The following is a 16,748-nucleotide window of genomic DNA, read 5'->3' on the forward strand; positions in this document are numbered from 1 at the left end:
ATGCAGTGCAGATGTTGAATGAAAAGCAACACCTGCTCATCCAGAATGTTTAAATAAAACATGCTGGTTCATGTCAGTGGTACTTGCAGTGAGCGGGCCCAATCCATAACAGATCTGCCTAAGGCTTAAACTTGACTTTGAAGCATTTCATCCTGGATGTGTGCATTCGGCCTTCGGTGCAATTGGAGACGTGCTCGTTGGAATACAGGTAAAAAAATTTGATTTAGTCAGACCACCATACGTTCCGCCCCATTGACAACTCGCGGCTTTTTGTACCTGTGTGAGCAACAGCCTCTCGCGAGGTTACAGTCTCCGCATGCCTGCATCCCCGTTGCAATGTTCTCCCGCCAGCAGGTTGGGATGGACCTTCAAACACTGGCTGCAGCAGTTCTCGACTGGTTTGGAAGCGATTTTGATTCACAAGCCGTGGACCGCGTCTCTGGTCCCTCCCTCTCGGAAGGAGAGCCGAGGGCAGACACCAGTGCAGTATCTCTTACGCGCGAATAAGCCGAGGAACAGAACTTCACTTGTGTCCATGGAACTCTAGTTATGACAGGTATATATAATGCCACCCTTATCCAAGGGTGACCCCCTTACAGTGAATTTGTAATATTTTTTTGCCCAATATTGAATGGTTTGACCCTTCTGTGGGTGAATAAGGTATTGGGGGGGGGGGGGGGGGGGGGGGGGGGGGGGGGGGGGGGGGGGCTAAAAAAAAATATTTGACCTCAAGCTCATAGTTTCTCTCGACAGATAGCTGCAGGTTGACTTGCTGGAAGTCCGTCGTGGATCCGACCCACACTGCGCCTCCCCTCCAACCACTAGCGTCGACACAGGCCAAGCAAAGCTCCGACAAGTACACAGTACCATCTATTTTGTAGACATAACTTTATTATCATTAATTGTACATTTGTACAACAGAGATTCTTGTTACTAAATGATACAATCATCAACATATTAAAAATTATTTCAAAAATTGTATACAAAAAATTAAGACATATAAACAATACCTACACAAAAATGTACACTGTATATGAGTAAGTAGTAGTCAATATTAAGTCATAAGCATTAAAGCAAAATGAACACACTGTTGTAAGATGCAAGAGCATTTCCACATCAGGAGATGGTGTAACTTATTAAGTAGTCTTAAAATCACCAACATGATAATCTCTACAAGTCTTGCATGTTTTGCTTCTCAGTGCAATAACTTCACCTCTGTTTCTAGTTCACTCAAATCATTCATACAGTAACAGAGTCAGTGTGTGTATGCATGAACAGTGAGGCGATTTGTTTAGTGTAGTTTAAGAAAAATGTTATGGAATCAGCAAAATTGATATGTACACTCATTAGTCATTACAAATGAAACAAATTTTGCCTAACTACACAATGTAATGGTTTTTTTACAATATTCAATGACAGATTGAATTTACCATTAAAATAGTTATAAAACTCACTGCATGCACACTGTTCTTGCAAATTAGTTATTCATCTCAAAATACATGTGTTATTATGGAAAATAAAGTGAAAAAAACATACTGGATTCACAAATCTTGTGTACATCAAAATTTTTCCCTGAATAAACTTTGATACAGAAACATAAAAATACTGTTTACAAATTAGCAGTTATACCACTTAATCTCCATAATTTCATTTTTTAATCTCAACATGAAATAGAAATACTTAGCAAAATTCACTTTTTAACATTAATCTTGCCTTCAAACACTTTCTGTTACTGTAAGCTAGCTCTAGACGGAAAACACTCAACAAAGAACACTGTCCACCACATTCCACTGTTGACACAACCACGCTGTGTGAAAGAGAAGTGTAGTGGTAACACTGCAAGGCAGCCAACAGAAAAAGGTTATGCCACACAAGTCCACTGCTTGAAACTCGAAAGTGGTAAGCTTACACATTCAGTGAAACCTGTTTCGTTCAAACTTCAGAGCGAATGCTTTAGTGTAAATTAGCATTGAGCAGAAGAGTAAAATTTTTGGTATCAGCTAATACAGATGTATCTGAATAATAGTAGTTTTACAACATAAAACACTTCTCTTAATTCAAAATCTTTCCTCACGCCCTTCAGGCTGCAATCAAATAAGTCCTTGTGTTACTAATAAAACTGCCAGGCACAAGACAAGTGTTAAAAGTCGTACCACATAACTGCGCCAGGAAACAGGTCTTTAGGTTTATCTTCACTGTCAGAGCCTTTAACACTGTTCATTTCCAGCAAATGTAAAAAAAAGTTTGAAATATAATATCAATTTTGAAATAATTTAGTTTTTTGAGAACTTGATTAAATATTCACGTAGACTAGAGAGTTTGATTTTGTACTAAAGCTATAAACCAGAATTACCTCAAGAACATTCAAGGTTTTCTCCAATGTTTTAATAATTATTAATGGTATACATAGTTGCTTAAATGGAAGTAACAAAAAATACTCATAAAAAATGAATTCAAAGTAGTGTACGACGTGTGCCTGGCACAAGACTATTCTCCTTTTTATTGTGCAACCACTCTACGGCATCTCCACACTTGCCTGCAGTGTGTGGACAGTGTGAGAACAGATGAACTGAATAGCGACGGAACGCAGGTTATGTATCCAAACACACAAAACAATTACTAACATTTTCTCCTCCAACGTCAATAAAATTCTGAAATTCGTCCAAACTGGACACAACCATAACATTCACTACCCAACATCTAAGCATCGGAAAATCAACAATCTGATCGCTGGCTCCCAACTCAACACAGAACTTCGCACACTGCAACTTGTACTATATAACAAGCTACATCTAGCTAAATCAATAAACGTATATATATATGTCTAAAAAATTATTGCTGAACACAAGACTTTGGCACTCAAAACTAATGGTCTGAAAGTGTTACATAGGTAACAAAATGCATTCCATGAATACACTTAATAATTTTTAAATTTTTGATTTAAGTTTGATTTTAGAAACAGATACGTAACTTCTGTTCTGAACATATCACCAAACATGTAAGACAGTTTTATGCAAAAAAAACTGTTTTAATGTAACAAAAATGTATTCAAAAACTTAAATTAATTCAGCAGTGGCTTCTGGGATAAAATTAAAATATCTGAAGTGAAAGGCTGGTTGAAAGGTTGTTTAATTAATATGTAATACATATTATTAATGTAGCTGACTTACCTAACCAAACTTGCACTTTAGTTATTATTAGCTTTTCCCCAGAGCCACTTCTCTGCACAATTCCTCTGAATGAGAATTCCCAATTAAAATTGTGGCAGATATAACTTCAGTTGCAACTGTGCATTTAAAATAATTAGTTGTGCATATAGTTCTGTACAACACCACACAACAGAGAAAATAGTTTTCTAGCCAATGGTGACAATGCTTGTTTTAATCTGCAAAATACTTACTTTTCAAACAGCCATTACTAAGCTCAAATTGCAAAACTGGCAATCACAATTTAACAACAGTTTCACTACGTAGGTATACTTAAAAATATATATCTATTTTTTTTTTAAACTCTACTTATTACATAGTTGTACAAACTAGTACACAGATTACAGGGTTAGTGGAAAACTAAAACTAAATACCTGAGATAAAAAAACACAGTTAACGAATAATACTACCCATCTACTTTTTAGTAAAATTATTTTTGCAGCATATTTTTTTGTTGTTGTTGCACATGTCTAAACTATCACTATAATTTTTCATTCACAAAAATATCAGTGATGGAACCTAACTTCAGCCAATCAGCTTTCAGATCTTCAGACACCATCACATGGTGAGGTTCACAACACCTGAACACAAACTCGTGCCATATGCAACACTGGCGATTAGTTCTACAGTCCACAAAGAAACTCTCAAAAACTATAGTATATGAAGCACAGATGTAAAAAATATGTTATTTTAAAATTATACTATGTAAATATACTATATAGGTTTGTCCTACATAGACCTACCATCACGAAAGCCTAAAGTTTTATTTGTATATTAGTCTTGTCAAGTTGTACCCAGTACACAGATTTTGAACACATCCAGTAAACATTATTACTAATCATACAATCATGTCACATATCTGATTGTTACATGGGAAAGCATTCGAGAACTCCAGGGCGACCACACCCGACAACGGCATCGCGGAAAGCACGAACACGCGGACAAAGCTGCACGACATTTACCAATCTTGCTCTAGCGCCCGACAGACCGCGGGATGCAGTGCCAGACACATCCCTCTACTCGACCGAAGCATTCGTAAGCATTACAGGCATGAGGCAGAGTGCGTGCAACCACACAGTAGCAACCAAGGAGCAAACTTGATGAGACAGGTCGTTTCTGCTGGTTTACACACCTTACAGACCTCAATCGTCCGGGCCAATGCATCTCGGGCACTCGTGGCTCTCCACACGCCCACCAGCAGTTCCAAAACCCAAGCAGAATTACAAAAATTTTAACATACACAACTATCTTGTGTTCCCTTAATTGATCACGCAGTTACCCTAAACGTCTAAATCCCAAAACACTAAATCATACTGACACTGGCCAGCGAGGGACCTTGCATAACCCATAAACACAAGACGTAAAGAAAGGTTTACAGTTGTGAAACACTTCCTCAAATTTAATTAGTTTCCCAATGAAAACACAGCTTTACCAGACTCGCCTGAAAGAAAAACACAAGGCTGTGCTTTACCAAAACTTAATAAATTTTTTTTTTTACCCATTGATGAAAGAAATACGTACACATCAATCCATTTTCACGACATTTTTGAATTTCTCGTGCAGTTAACTACAACCATTTGGTAAAAAAATGCACATTTTAGCTAAACCAGGTCGCGTTAAGAACTGTTTATTTGAAATAGAACGTCTTAAAGTACGTAACTCACAGTTGCACTCCATTCTACACACCAGCCACTACAACTGAGAACCTGAACACATGATCATGACAAAATATTCTTATTCCAATTGCTACTGGTGTAGTAGCCTCTCACTTCCACACACAAATAAAATAATAAAGTATTTATGCAAATTTTTGACTGGCACAACATTAGCAACAAGGTGGGATTGTCAGATTTTCATTTGGCACGAAAACATATGTACACTAAGAACATCAATGCCACTACATACAAGCTAAACTACAAAACATGCACTAAAGCTCATCATATGAAGTGTTCTAAACCCTCTTTCTTTAGTAAATATTCACAATAAGAAAATACATTTATTTAAATACACTTAAAATGTACGGATATTTGGTTTTCACTTTGAGGCATGCAGTTACTTATGGCAAAAGGGTCGATTAATCGACAAAGACATGCTGACGTGCCCTTTTCTTGAGAATGTATCAGCTAACAGTCAAAGACATTAATAAACTGACATTTGTGTCATTCGACTACATTTGGGCTTTTGTCTGAAGTAATGGCACAAACAACTATGTACCTTCCTACTCAATGCAAAGCTACCTATGTACTAATGATAGTTAAATTAAAAAATTGTAAAAAAAAAAATACATCTAAAATTATATAAACTAATTCCTAAATAATCGAGAACCAAAAGACTCAAATACAGGATTCTATCATTCTGATGCACTAAGGTCTTGATAACAATACAGAAACATAGCTGCAACACACACACAACGCCTACGACAAATATAAAACAACGAACTGAGGATTTCTGAAGGCAACAACACACTTATTTCAAGTAATTCCAGTTCTTGAATAACCCACCTTTTATTTCTACTATCGTAAACTGAAACTAATGTAGAGCCAATCCAACTGACAAGACACAACTCTATGAATGCAGCACATTTGGTTGGTTTTTCTTGTTTAGATCGAGTGCCATCATCGGTAAACACACCGTTCGAGACCCCCTCGACAGCAGACAGTTTCTGCGAACAAGCTCTTTATCTGGGGTCACCGAATAGTTTCATCAGCACGTCTTTTCCTGCCAAGCCTCCCGGAAACTAGTGTCACACGTGTAACAATAGTGCGGTGCGGAGAAACCTGTGGCTTGCGCAGACTGTACTCCTGACCGGGACCGACGTACACTGCACCTCAATGAACCAGAAATACTTGGCTGCCGGCTGAAGACACTAGTGGCTCAACAAAATAAACTTAAATACTTTGTTTGCGAGGGAGGCCACACAATCTGGCGTGTGACTACAATCCTAATGATGTGCCATTAGCCGATTACCAATCACCTAGTACTGACCGTCTGCACGACCTCATTTGGCACGGCAAGAATCCCTACCCTAGCGCACTCAAGTTCAGAACATTCTTAGCTTCATCTACAGGATTTAGCACAAAATGTGTTTCCAAACAAAAACTGTTCAACATTTTACTCAAAATGTTCTCAAACTTAAGATTCAGTGCTTACCTTCAAGCCAATGCAGCTAAGTAACTGACCTACAAGACCTTAGCATCACAACGGAACGGTTAAAGAAAAAATCAGATCCAGCCAAAGAAGATCACGGAAAAGCGCGAACAGTCTTTATAAAGTTTTATACATAGATCTCCTGTAAGTGAGAAGCTGCAAACTCTCTCTATGTTACTGCTACACAAACTTTACAATGTGACACAAAAAAAAAAAAAAAAAAAAAAAAAACATGCAGTTCTGCTACATTTGAGGGAGGAAGATTTTGTTCTAAAATTGACGAATGACTTCCAGTCTATTCCAAAAAAATAATTAGACTGAGAGACTCCCAATAAGACTTTAAAAAAAAAAAAAAAAAAAAAAAGTCCAGGAAACAAAATCTAAAAAAAGAATATCATCAAAAAATTTTTGTACGATACGTACATGCAAATAAACGAATACCGGAGTGAGTAAAAGCCCATTAGTTGCACGTGGGGAAAATTTTTTAGCAATGGAACCACATGGAGAGAGATGGAACTAAAAAAATAAAGAAGCCAAAGAACTCGAAAACCTTGTTGAGTTCACTGCAGGAACAGCAGCACTAACAATATTTTTTTTGGTAATTTCACTGCATCAGGGAGGGGCCTCAGGCCTTGTAGCGGTTCTCCGCGCCGTGCACGGCGCAGCACAGCGCCAGAGAGAACACCAGGCCCAGCACCTCGATGACGACGATGGCCAGCCCCACGCCCAGGACCACGTTCATGTGCTGGCGCAGCGTGTCGATCAGCTTCGAGATGCAGCCCTGCGCTCGCACACACACCCCTAGCCGTTACCGCCGGGCCGGGCATTCGCTGGTCTCCGACCGACCACGGGCGGGAGGCAGCGATGACGACACGAGCCCTTGCCACATGCAACTTGCGAGGTAAACACCCTCGATAGTTCTGGTGGGAGACTCGTGCGACCAATCGACCAAGCGGCTCGGAAGTCACTGAGGGACAATAACTAACAGCCATTGACGAGATTTTTATGGTTTTACTTTAGTGGAACTTCGTTTTTAAAACAGAGGATTTCGGTGTAATTGTTTTCATTATTATAAAAGCCGTTTATAACATTAATGCCACATTTTTACGATAAAATAATTTGTGCTAAAATTGGTCTGAAAAATATATATACATTAAAAGTAAATTCGCGAGCATTTGTGGTTTAAAAGCGATTCAATACGAGATGCACAATTAAACAAATTAAATTAATTTTTCTGATCCGTGCAATTTTGGTATGATTATTTTGTCCGGAAATAACGACAATCCTTGAATTTCAAACAATAAAAGATTACCTTTTTTTATGATTTGAAATAAGTTTTGGTTAAAGGCTACTTGATTCCATGATATAACTTGCGTTCCAGTGTTACGCAGTGTTTTGACAAGCTGTCCTGTGTCACAACACAATACTGCCCCAAACTACCGACGACCCGGACCGGCCGACGGCAGCGACTCACCTTGCCGTGGATGACCCCGGGGGGCACGCCCTGGCCCCCGCCCAGCGCGGCCGACTGGCACAGGGCGGACTGCGGGTCCACGCAGCAGCTCTCAGGGATCCTGTACTTGTTCAAGGCCGAGGAGACCATGCGCTCGATGGCGTCGCGGTTGGCCATGTTGTAGCGGCTCGACTCCCAGTCGTCGGGGCCCTTGGCACCGCAGCACTGCAGCTGCGCACCGCACACGCACACACACTCACTCACTCGCGTCCGCTCCGGGAGCAGCTACCCTCCACCTCGAGTTTCCCTCTCCCTCTCTCCGATTTCATTTTTATTATCTTTGAAAGATTCGTGCAGTGGGAGTGCATGACTTGATGTAATTTTTGGACATATGCCATTGCTAAGCACTTTTTCTGTAGAAGAAAAATACAAAAAAATTAAAAAATAAAAATACCCAAAAGACAAAAAAACACAAATTAAGCAAAAATTTGCTGTTCTTACCTATATCCAGGTGACAACAGCAGATTTTTGCTTAATTTGTTTTTTTTTTGTCTTTTGGGTATTTTTATTTATTTATTATTTTTTTTTATTTTTTTATTTTTTGTTTTCTTCTACAGAAAAGGTGCTTAGCAATGGCGTATGTCCAAAAACTTACATCAAGTCATTTCATTTTTAACTTACTTTTCCCTTTTTTTTAAGGCATGTCAACGTATAACTAAAATAATGTACACACCCGAATATAATGTGACGGTTTTCACCAAAACCTCTAAACCAAAAAAAAAAAAAAGAATCGCATTGCAATCGAAAAACTTGTATCTTGCCGCTGGAAAATGAGAATTTACAGCTATAGAAACAGCTTAGTTGAAAAACCACTATATGGGAAAGACTCTTAGCAAAAAAGACTATGTCAAAATTTTCTCCAAGTTTAAGTATTTTGTCAACTACGGTTTTTTTCCTTCTTTTTTTGTAATTATTTTGTGTGTTTCAATGTTTTTATCACTGGTTATTTATTTTGTGAAAACCGTTACGAACACCAATGGAAGAGTTTGTACCAAATTTAATTTTGTTAAATGCTACCAGTTTCGTGGGGACGAATTTGTAATGTCATTCACTACTGGTTGTTTGATTTTCACTTCAAAGTAGATCCACTCATGTTTTATTTAGGACAGATGAACCATCATCAGTTACGTCAACATTTTAATCATGAAGTTAGTTCAAAACCACCCGAGCTTAAGGGCAGGAACTCAAGTAAACACAAGCATCAAGGGGAAGAGAAGGGGCGTGAGGTCACAATGGTCACAGCCTGGCCGAGTAGACCCTCGCTGGGTCACGTGACGTGACTGCCGAGTCCTGCGGCCCACGTAGCGCCAGCTTCTGGCTTTGCCCATCACTTCGGTGCTCACTTTAACCGATAGTTAAGCGTAAACATTAAAAATGTAGGCAAAAAGAAAATTTCAAAACCTCTTAAAAAAAAATGTGTTCACACAAAACTTACCCCCTGCTGGATGGCATCAAAGGTCTGGGTGCGGGACTTGACCACGTCGTACTCGTTCTGAACCGTCGTCTTGACGCTCTCGGTGACGTAGTCCTCGAGCGCGTCGCGGTGGCTGTAGCCCCAGGCCCCGGCCGCGATCTCCGCCACCACGATGATCAGCAGGAAACAGAAGAACTGCAACACGACCCTTCACGTTGCGCCTTCACGATGACAAACCTTCAAACACACCTGCCGACGACGTGTCGTCATGTATCGGGTTCGGGATGCCCCAGGCGCACAGCACGAACTCACGGTCACGAGCATGCACGGGGACTCCTTGTAGGCCCCGCAGCAGCCGACGAAGCCCACGACGAACATGAGCAGGCCGGCCGCCAGCAGGATGTACACCCCTGTGTTGTAGCTGGACTCGTCCTGGGCCACGCTCAGGTAGAAGGTGGGGTCCGTGAGCATCCATATGGACAGCACCAGCACCGCCAGGCCCACCAGCTGCACAGAGCGTTGCACACCAGCCCGTCACGACACCGCAGATACCTGGTGGGGTCCGTGTGGACAGCACCAGCACCGCTCACCCTCTCGCTGTGGAGTTCCGAGGAACTACACCACCAAACTCCCTCGGACCACTTACACCATTCTGAGCGACGAATATCAAGTCCAACTAGGGGGTATCGATATCTAATTGAATAAACCAATTACATGGACTCGCGCACCAAGTAATGATTTCATAGCGCCAGACGGACTTGACGCCCCGTCTCATTCCGAAGAGTGTGTCTTTTCAGGGGGTTCAGCCTTACCGTCCCTGTAACTTGAAAAAAGGAAAAGTATTTCAAAATATGTAATTTCCAGACTAGATACGTAAGATTGTCGATATTTTGAAGGTGAGGTTAAGGATTGAACATTGAACACACTTACTGGGGGAAGACGCAGACAAATGCCTCGAGGCTATGGAATCAGAAATAAAGAACTTTAAAGACACTAACAGTTAAAAATTAGTACATAGGTCTAAAGAAACTATTTTAGTAGGTCCTAAGTGGGTTTTTAAAGTGAAATAAGATGAAGATGGAAATGTGTATAAGTTGGTGGCACAGGGCACTGATCAGATATCAGGAAAGGATTACGAAGAAACTTACAGCTCTGTGGTCAAAAAAAGGAGTCCATAAGATTGCTGATGACTGTGTGTGTTGAGGAAATTGGGGACAAGAACACTTAGCTGTAACAGCTGCCTATTTACACAGTCCTATAAAGGAGGAAGTCTTCATTGAACAGCCAGATCACATTGAGGAAAGATTTTTTGCCATTTCATTGTTGATGCATTGTTCATTCGATCTCTATGAAAACTTGCACACTTGACTTCTGAAACATGAATGTTACTGTCTAGGTGTGATAATGTATAATGGGCGGTACGCAAGTGGTATCTATGGGAGCATTAGTCTATGGGATGGGCGTCTGTTTTGAAGCAGAAGTCAACTTGTTAGCAAACGGATAGCAAAACAAATTGTAGCTGTATTGATGCTAATCTATACAAATAAAAACCAATGTTTGTTTATCCCGTATGCGTTCCTATACTATTCATCCAATTGCGATGAAACTTCGGTGAGTTTTGTTATGCGCATGCCCGCAAAGGTTTCCAAGTTACTGCAACCATTTAACAATAGGTGGCATGCGAATCAGTTCATAAAATGTGTGTTTTTCATGTAGTTTAGCTGCAGTTCGTGGGTTTTCGTTGTACGAGTGCACACACATGACAGAATTGAATTGAATTAAATACAAACAATATATATAAATTTTTTTAATACTTTTTAAAGAAAGTACAATATGAAATGTTAGTTTATAATGATGAAACAAAAATAAACGATATTTACTGCCCTACCAATCTACAAAATTTACTTTAATTAATCTGCACAGCAAGCTTTTAGGTAAAGCCTGGATATAAAATAACAGGACAAATTTACATTAACCCTTAGCCGGAGATGTGAAATTATTTGACATATCTTGTGACGTGGTGCCTCTCAGACCCCAAAATGTTTTGTAGAAATTAACTGATAAGAAATTATTTTTGTTCCATGTAAAATTATTTCATGCATTTTTTATAATTATTAATTACTTAAATTTAAAAATAAATTAGTAAATAATTATTTACCAAATATAAAATACAATTTTTTCCATTGGTGCTTGCTCAAATAAATCTAAAAATGCATATTTGTAATACTTGCTTTTTTTTTAAAAAAATAAGCAGATGGTAGCCTAAAAGTTTTATTTGCTATTAAATATAGATATAGTGACAAAACAAAATCTAGAAAACTTCTACAAATAATAAGACTTTTTCATAAAATCTACAACAGATATATTTTCCCAACAAAAAGAAATTACTTTTTTCCCCCAAATATTTTCCTTGCATAACCAATGCTTATACCACAACAAAATATATAATCTAGCTAACCAGAAAGCACATGCATACTTATATATTTTGAAAATGGCATTTTACATAAAATATATTAGTCGAACATTGTTTGAAAACATTAAATTTGTACGAAAAGTCACTCTGTAGTACAGTATTTGCACATGTTTGCTCTGCAATCATCACACATTGCTTTTCCACACACACTTTCATCACTTAAGTCACTGCCAATATCTTTCAACCACTTAGAAATAGTTTCGTCATAATCTGGATCGCCCACACACACACATGTTCGTTTAGATGCCATTTTATCACTTCTGAGATAGAAACATATCTGGTGACGTGGTGCCACTACGACCCCAAGTTATCTTTGCGACCTCATATCTAGCGCCAGACAGCGTAAACAAATCTGACACTGCAGGAGGAGACTATGTGATAACCAAGCATGTCTTCGGATAAGGGTTAAGAAAAACATCTTGAATACACGAGACAGGATCTGGAATACACGAGACGGGATGTGGAATACACGAGATAGGATGTGGAATACATGAGACAGGATGTGGAATGAGATGGTGCAGGCAAGAGCAGGAATACAGGACTTGAATAACATCATTGAAAAAGCGAGAATGAGATGGTATGGCCTTGTTCAGAGAATGGGAAGAGAGATGCTGCATAGGAAAATGATGGCGTTGAAGTAGACAGGAAGAAGAACCCAAACAAATACCAAGGAGGAGATGGGAAGAGCAGATAGTTAAAGGAGTGCAGGAGATAGAAGACTGGAATAAAGTGATGATTATTATTATTATTTGGAATACACAGTGCTGTTAGCAAGGAAATGTTTTATACATCTACTGCAATCCCAGAAGGCGTGGCCCAAGTGAGCTTATGAGGCATTGCTACAGGGAATTCAAATCAACATAAAATCAACATTAGCCTTAGTGACAGTAAATTAGGCACCTTAATGAGATTTGCACATATGAATACAAGTTAAATAATTACTTAATCCACCGCATCACAATATGTACCTACCTACATATATATTTTGAAATTATATGATCATTTGTAAGATAACCACTAATTTTAAGTAACATCAGACTACGTTGGACCTTTAATATATTTGACAGACAAGACTTAGCTAGTTCAAACATTCTACTTTGAAACATGTGCTGTAGGTCAAGTTTATCAACAGTAAGTAAATTAAATGTCTCTCTCACAAATCAAATTAATCCAAAACCATGATGCAGAAGATAAACACGATTTATAACTGTATACTTTTCCCCTGGCCAGCGTACAAAAAGATCCACGGCCATTATAGGAACCAACTTCTTCGAAATAAGAAGCAAGCTAAGGACATTAACATTCCATTCATGAATCAAACCTTATTGTTGCTGTGTGGCGAGACTCACAGCTTGTGAATACAAAACAGGTTCACTCCCTCCTCGTTCACAATGTGTATTTAATGCAATAGTGTCTCAAAGCGTCATGTTTGTACTATATACAACTGTTTCACTGGCAACAACCATCAATATAAACTTTTAATTTTGACAGCTGAATACAACATAGGTAACATTTCAAAATTTTCTATTTGGCAATATCAAAACTTGAAATGTAACTTAAAATATAAATATATATGTAGGCCTATTAGCTTTAAGTCTGAACCACTCAAAACAAATACGTGTATATAATTACACATTTAAGTAATTAAGCCTCCTTTAAAATTTTACTTTGTTTACAAACTTGTTACATTTCAATATAAATAAGTGATTGCTAAGTAAATTAATAAATAAAAATTAGTGAGGTAACTGGCTTGCATACGACAATGCGTAGGCCAGAATTCATTTGCAACAGTTGGCTACATCTGGAAACTGTGAGCTGATTCTGCACTCCCACTCACACACGACTCAGTCAAGGACACACCTCCATATAAGCCCAACCTCAGATCTCTATTAGTCACACACACTTGTCATGGGTGTGGCAAGGGAAACTCTTTCAAATGTAGGATGTCAAAGAACGAGATCCACACAATCATGCTCCGATCGTCGAAAATAAAAGAAAATAAAATCAATAAATTACAAACTTCTTGATGTTTCAATAAAAAATAATTCTTATAATAGTACCTACCTAAAATGCTACTAGTAAAAATTAAGATTGATTTCTTTAATAATAAAATTGCAGGCTAATTATGAAAAGTGTTTCCTCTTAAGTTTAACAAGTCTAAGTATATTTTCAAAGTTGCCAAAAATAAACAGGCTTACTACATGGAATTGTAATATGACTATATCCATAGTGTAATTTCTGATCACAAGAACACTTACACAGTGGTCATTTTTCACTGAAACAACCCTGATGTAGTTAATACCATCAATAAAAGAATGTTTATAATCAATTAAGTTTAATTACCTTATTAAATTATATAGAAAAAATGTTTTGAATGATGATTGTTACAAAAATACATGCTGACAATATGATTAATCGCATGTTTACTAAAGCACTATAACCGTACGTGATTCATTTTTAACAGCTGAAACGGTAATATATACATAATTACTCATATCGGGTTAATATGCATGTGAAAACCATAGTAAATAATTCACAAATAAGAACTGTCAATGACTAAATACGTATTTAAATTTTAAAAAATATTACTAGACTTACCCAGAAAATAAAGTTGACTAATATTACCAGCCACTTTATCAGCGAGTAACAACCTGACAAGCCCATTTTTATGTTCTATAAGCTGACTGCAGACAATAAATAATACGAGTCAACCGTATGAAGACTGTAATAGCGTAACCTTTGTTCAGTGAGTTAAAATCACACTTCAAACCATACTCAGTTCTCAAAACACCCAAATATAAGCATCACCGATCATTACGATCTGTCTACACTTCAAGGTAATTAAAGAATATAAGGTAGACCATTCCCGCTCACTGCGCATTCATTGGCTGCAGGCGTCTGACGTCACGTGGAGGGTGATATGCAGCTGGAATTGCCTCGCCAGCACAGCAGTACGCAGCGATAAAATTAACTCGTAATTGTGAAGAAATTAAAAAACCAAACTACATACATTTTTTTATGTTCTATTCTTTAAGGCACATACCGTGTAACTGTTTAGGTTTTAATATCTTATTCTCTGTATTAAGCTAACAAAATAATAATAAGCAACACTGATTATAAAGTTTGTCAGGTGATTTGTTACTATGTTCATTATGGAATATGGAAGGATGTTTATTTCCTGATGACACTAGAAAGGTAATATTGGCATGCGAAATGTGCACTAAGGATCAGATATCAAAAATAAGTTTACTAATTGTTAATAGATATAGCTGTTCGCTCAGAATCGTCTTCTACGTCTTTGTGTTCTGCTCGCACTTGTACAATGGTGATCGCATCAGAAAAATGTCTCTAAAAATGCTCTTTGTTTTTAGTATATTTTCCTAAGGAATAAATGCTTAGAAGATCATCTACATGTTTGTATTTAGGTCTGTGTATATGTAAATATGTGTATGTACATGTACATATGCATATGCAAATATACACATATACAGTATGTATTGACGACAACTGTCATGCTCATCTGGCTCGCACAGACCGTTGTGTTGCATTGTTGTTCCTCCGGAGCTGTCCTCCCCCCCCCCCCCTTTCTTAATAAGGCCATTAGCCAATGGTTAGTGACACTGAAAATAATGTGTGCAGTCCAGCGATTCCTTTATTTATCGATAGCCGTCCATACGACTATCACATGACACTGTTATGTGCATCTACTGTGTATCAATCCTCCGGATATAAATATATTTGTTTATTTATTGGATGTTTTATTGGATAAGAATAATTTGTAGTACACAATTTAAATTTGCAGTATCTCATTGTTAAATATGCATAATTTAACTTCTGAACCACTGAACCAAACCTTCTAACAGAACAATTCGCTATTTTTTTAATAGTTTGATTAAAACAATTTGTAGTGATTTCATTAAGACAATAACATTTAAAATTTAAATAATAAATTTAAAATATTGCACTCATCACCCACAATATATCATAATGGCAAACAAAAAAAAATACCGGTGGGACATTGCCACGTCTCCATGCATCGTATGGAGACGGGTACGCGACAAGAGCTACTGAACAAATTAAAAATTTTCTCTTTTTTTTTATGTAGTGACGTCGACCCAGGTGTCTCCCCGGCTCCTTCAGGCCGTTATGCCTCGCCAGCGCCATCTCTTGAGTGTGTTGTGCGACGCAAGTGCCGGAGACGTGCGACGTATGTTTGCTTTACAGGATATGACTTATTATTTTATTTTAAATATATTTTTGTTTTACGTTTTTGTACATATTTTTGCTTATATCTTATTTTAATTAATTTTGTATTGAAGGGTTTTGTATTTTGAAAGTTTTTAATTGTTCACCGGGCGCCAAGGCCGCGGCTTCCGCCTGTGACCAATCAGCGTGTTCCGCGGGCTCGCGGAGAAGGGGGGAGACGCGGGCGCTCAGGCGCGGCAGGAGAGTGGGAGGGCAGTCGTGGACCCGGCACGAGAGGCGACGGACGTCTTGAGGACGTCGCTCCGGGACGGTGAGGCAAGCGGGCGCGGTATTTGCAGAACCACTAGACTTTTGCCGTGCGGAGACGTTTTCATATACTTTGCAGTCGAGCTTGTCGTTGAGTAGTTACGGTCGCGAGTTTTCGTTTTACTTTTCGCACACGCGTGCTCTGTTGTCAATTCGGGCGAGTCGCGATTCTTTGTTTTATCCTGGTCATTCGCAGTCTTAGGTTCTGTGTTATTTTTTCTTTTAATTTCTTTCTGGCCTGTGCAGAATACAGTCAGACAGACATCCTATCACGCGCGGGTCTTAAGGAGTATATTCTTTACCGTGGGAGTGATAGTCATCACGGGCGGGACGTCCCGTAATTTTCTTAACTGGATCAGTGCGCGGAACCGGGTTTCGACCCACCTCGAATTAGTCACAGGCGGAAACGTGGCAGCCCCATGTAAAGTGTTCGGGGTCTTGTGCATAAAGGACCATCAAACTTTATTAGAATTTTTTTCATTT

General features: G+C 38.6%; 1 protein-coding gene across 2 annotated transcripts; it reads right to left on the reverse strand.

The window, feature by feature from the left end:
• Window positions 1-871: 871 nt before the first annotated feature.
• Window positions 872-14,639, reverse strand: LOC134537408 (CD9 antigen). Of its 2 annotated transcripts, none has more exons than XM_063377793.1 (5): window positions 14,352-14,639; window positions 9,593-9,787; window positions 9,302-9,475; window positions 7,828-8,037; window positions 872-7,134 (listed from the first exon to the last, which is right to left on the reverse strand). In XM_063377793.1, exons 1-5 carry the CDS (start codon window positions 14,415-14,417, stop codon window positions 6,979-6,981), a joined length of 801 nt encoding a protein of 266 aa, XP_063233863.1. In that variant the 5' UTR covers window positions 14,418-14,639; the 3' UTR covers window positions 872-6,978. The 2 variants fall into 2 exon arrangements, with proteins under 2 accessions (XP_063233863.1, XP_063233862.1); XM_063377792.1 differs by lacking the exon at window positions 14,352-14,639 and adding an exon at window positions 11,784-12,239.
• Window positions 14,640-16,748: the final 2,109 nt, after the last annotated feature.

The sequence above is a fragment of the Bacillus rossius genome, chromosome 12 (assembly GCF_032445375.1).
Source record: "Bacillus rossius redtenbacheri isolate Brsri chromosome 12, Brsri_v3, whole genome shotgun sequence".
NCBI lineage: Eukaryota > Metazoa > Arthropoda > Insecta > Phasmatodea > Bacillidae > Bacillus > Bacillus rossius.

Coding starts and splice junctions, on each gene's coding strand:
- LOC134537408 (XM_063377792.1), bottom strand. CDS start 11,909: ATGAAAGTGTGTGTGGAAAAGCAATGTGTGATGATTGCAGAGCAAACA. Junction 9,788..11,783: donor GTTCGACTAATATATTTTAT/GTAAAATGCCAT, acceptor CGCTCTGTGCAG/CTGGTGGGCCTGGCGGTGCT. Junction 7,135..7,827: donor CCGGGGTCATCCACGGCAAG/GTGAGTCGCTGC, acceptor GTGCGAGCGCAG/GGCTGCATCTCGAAGCTGAT.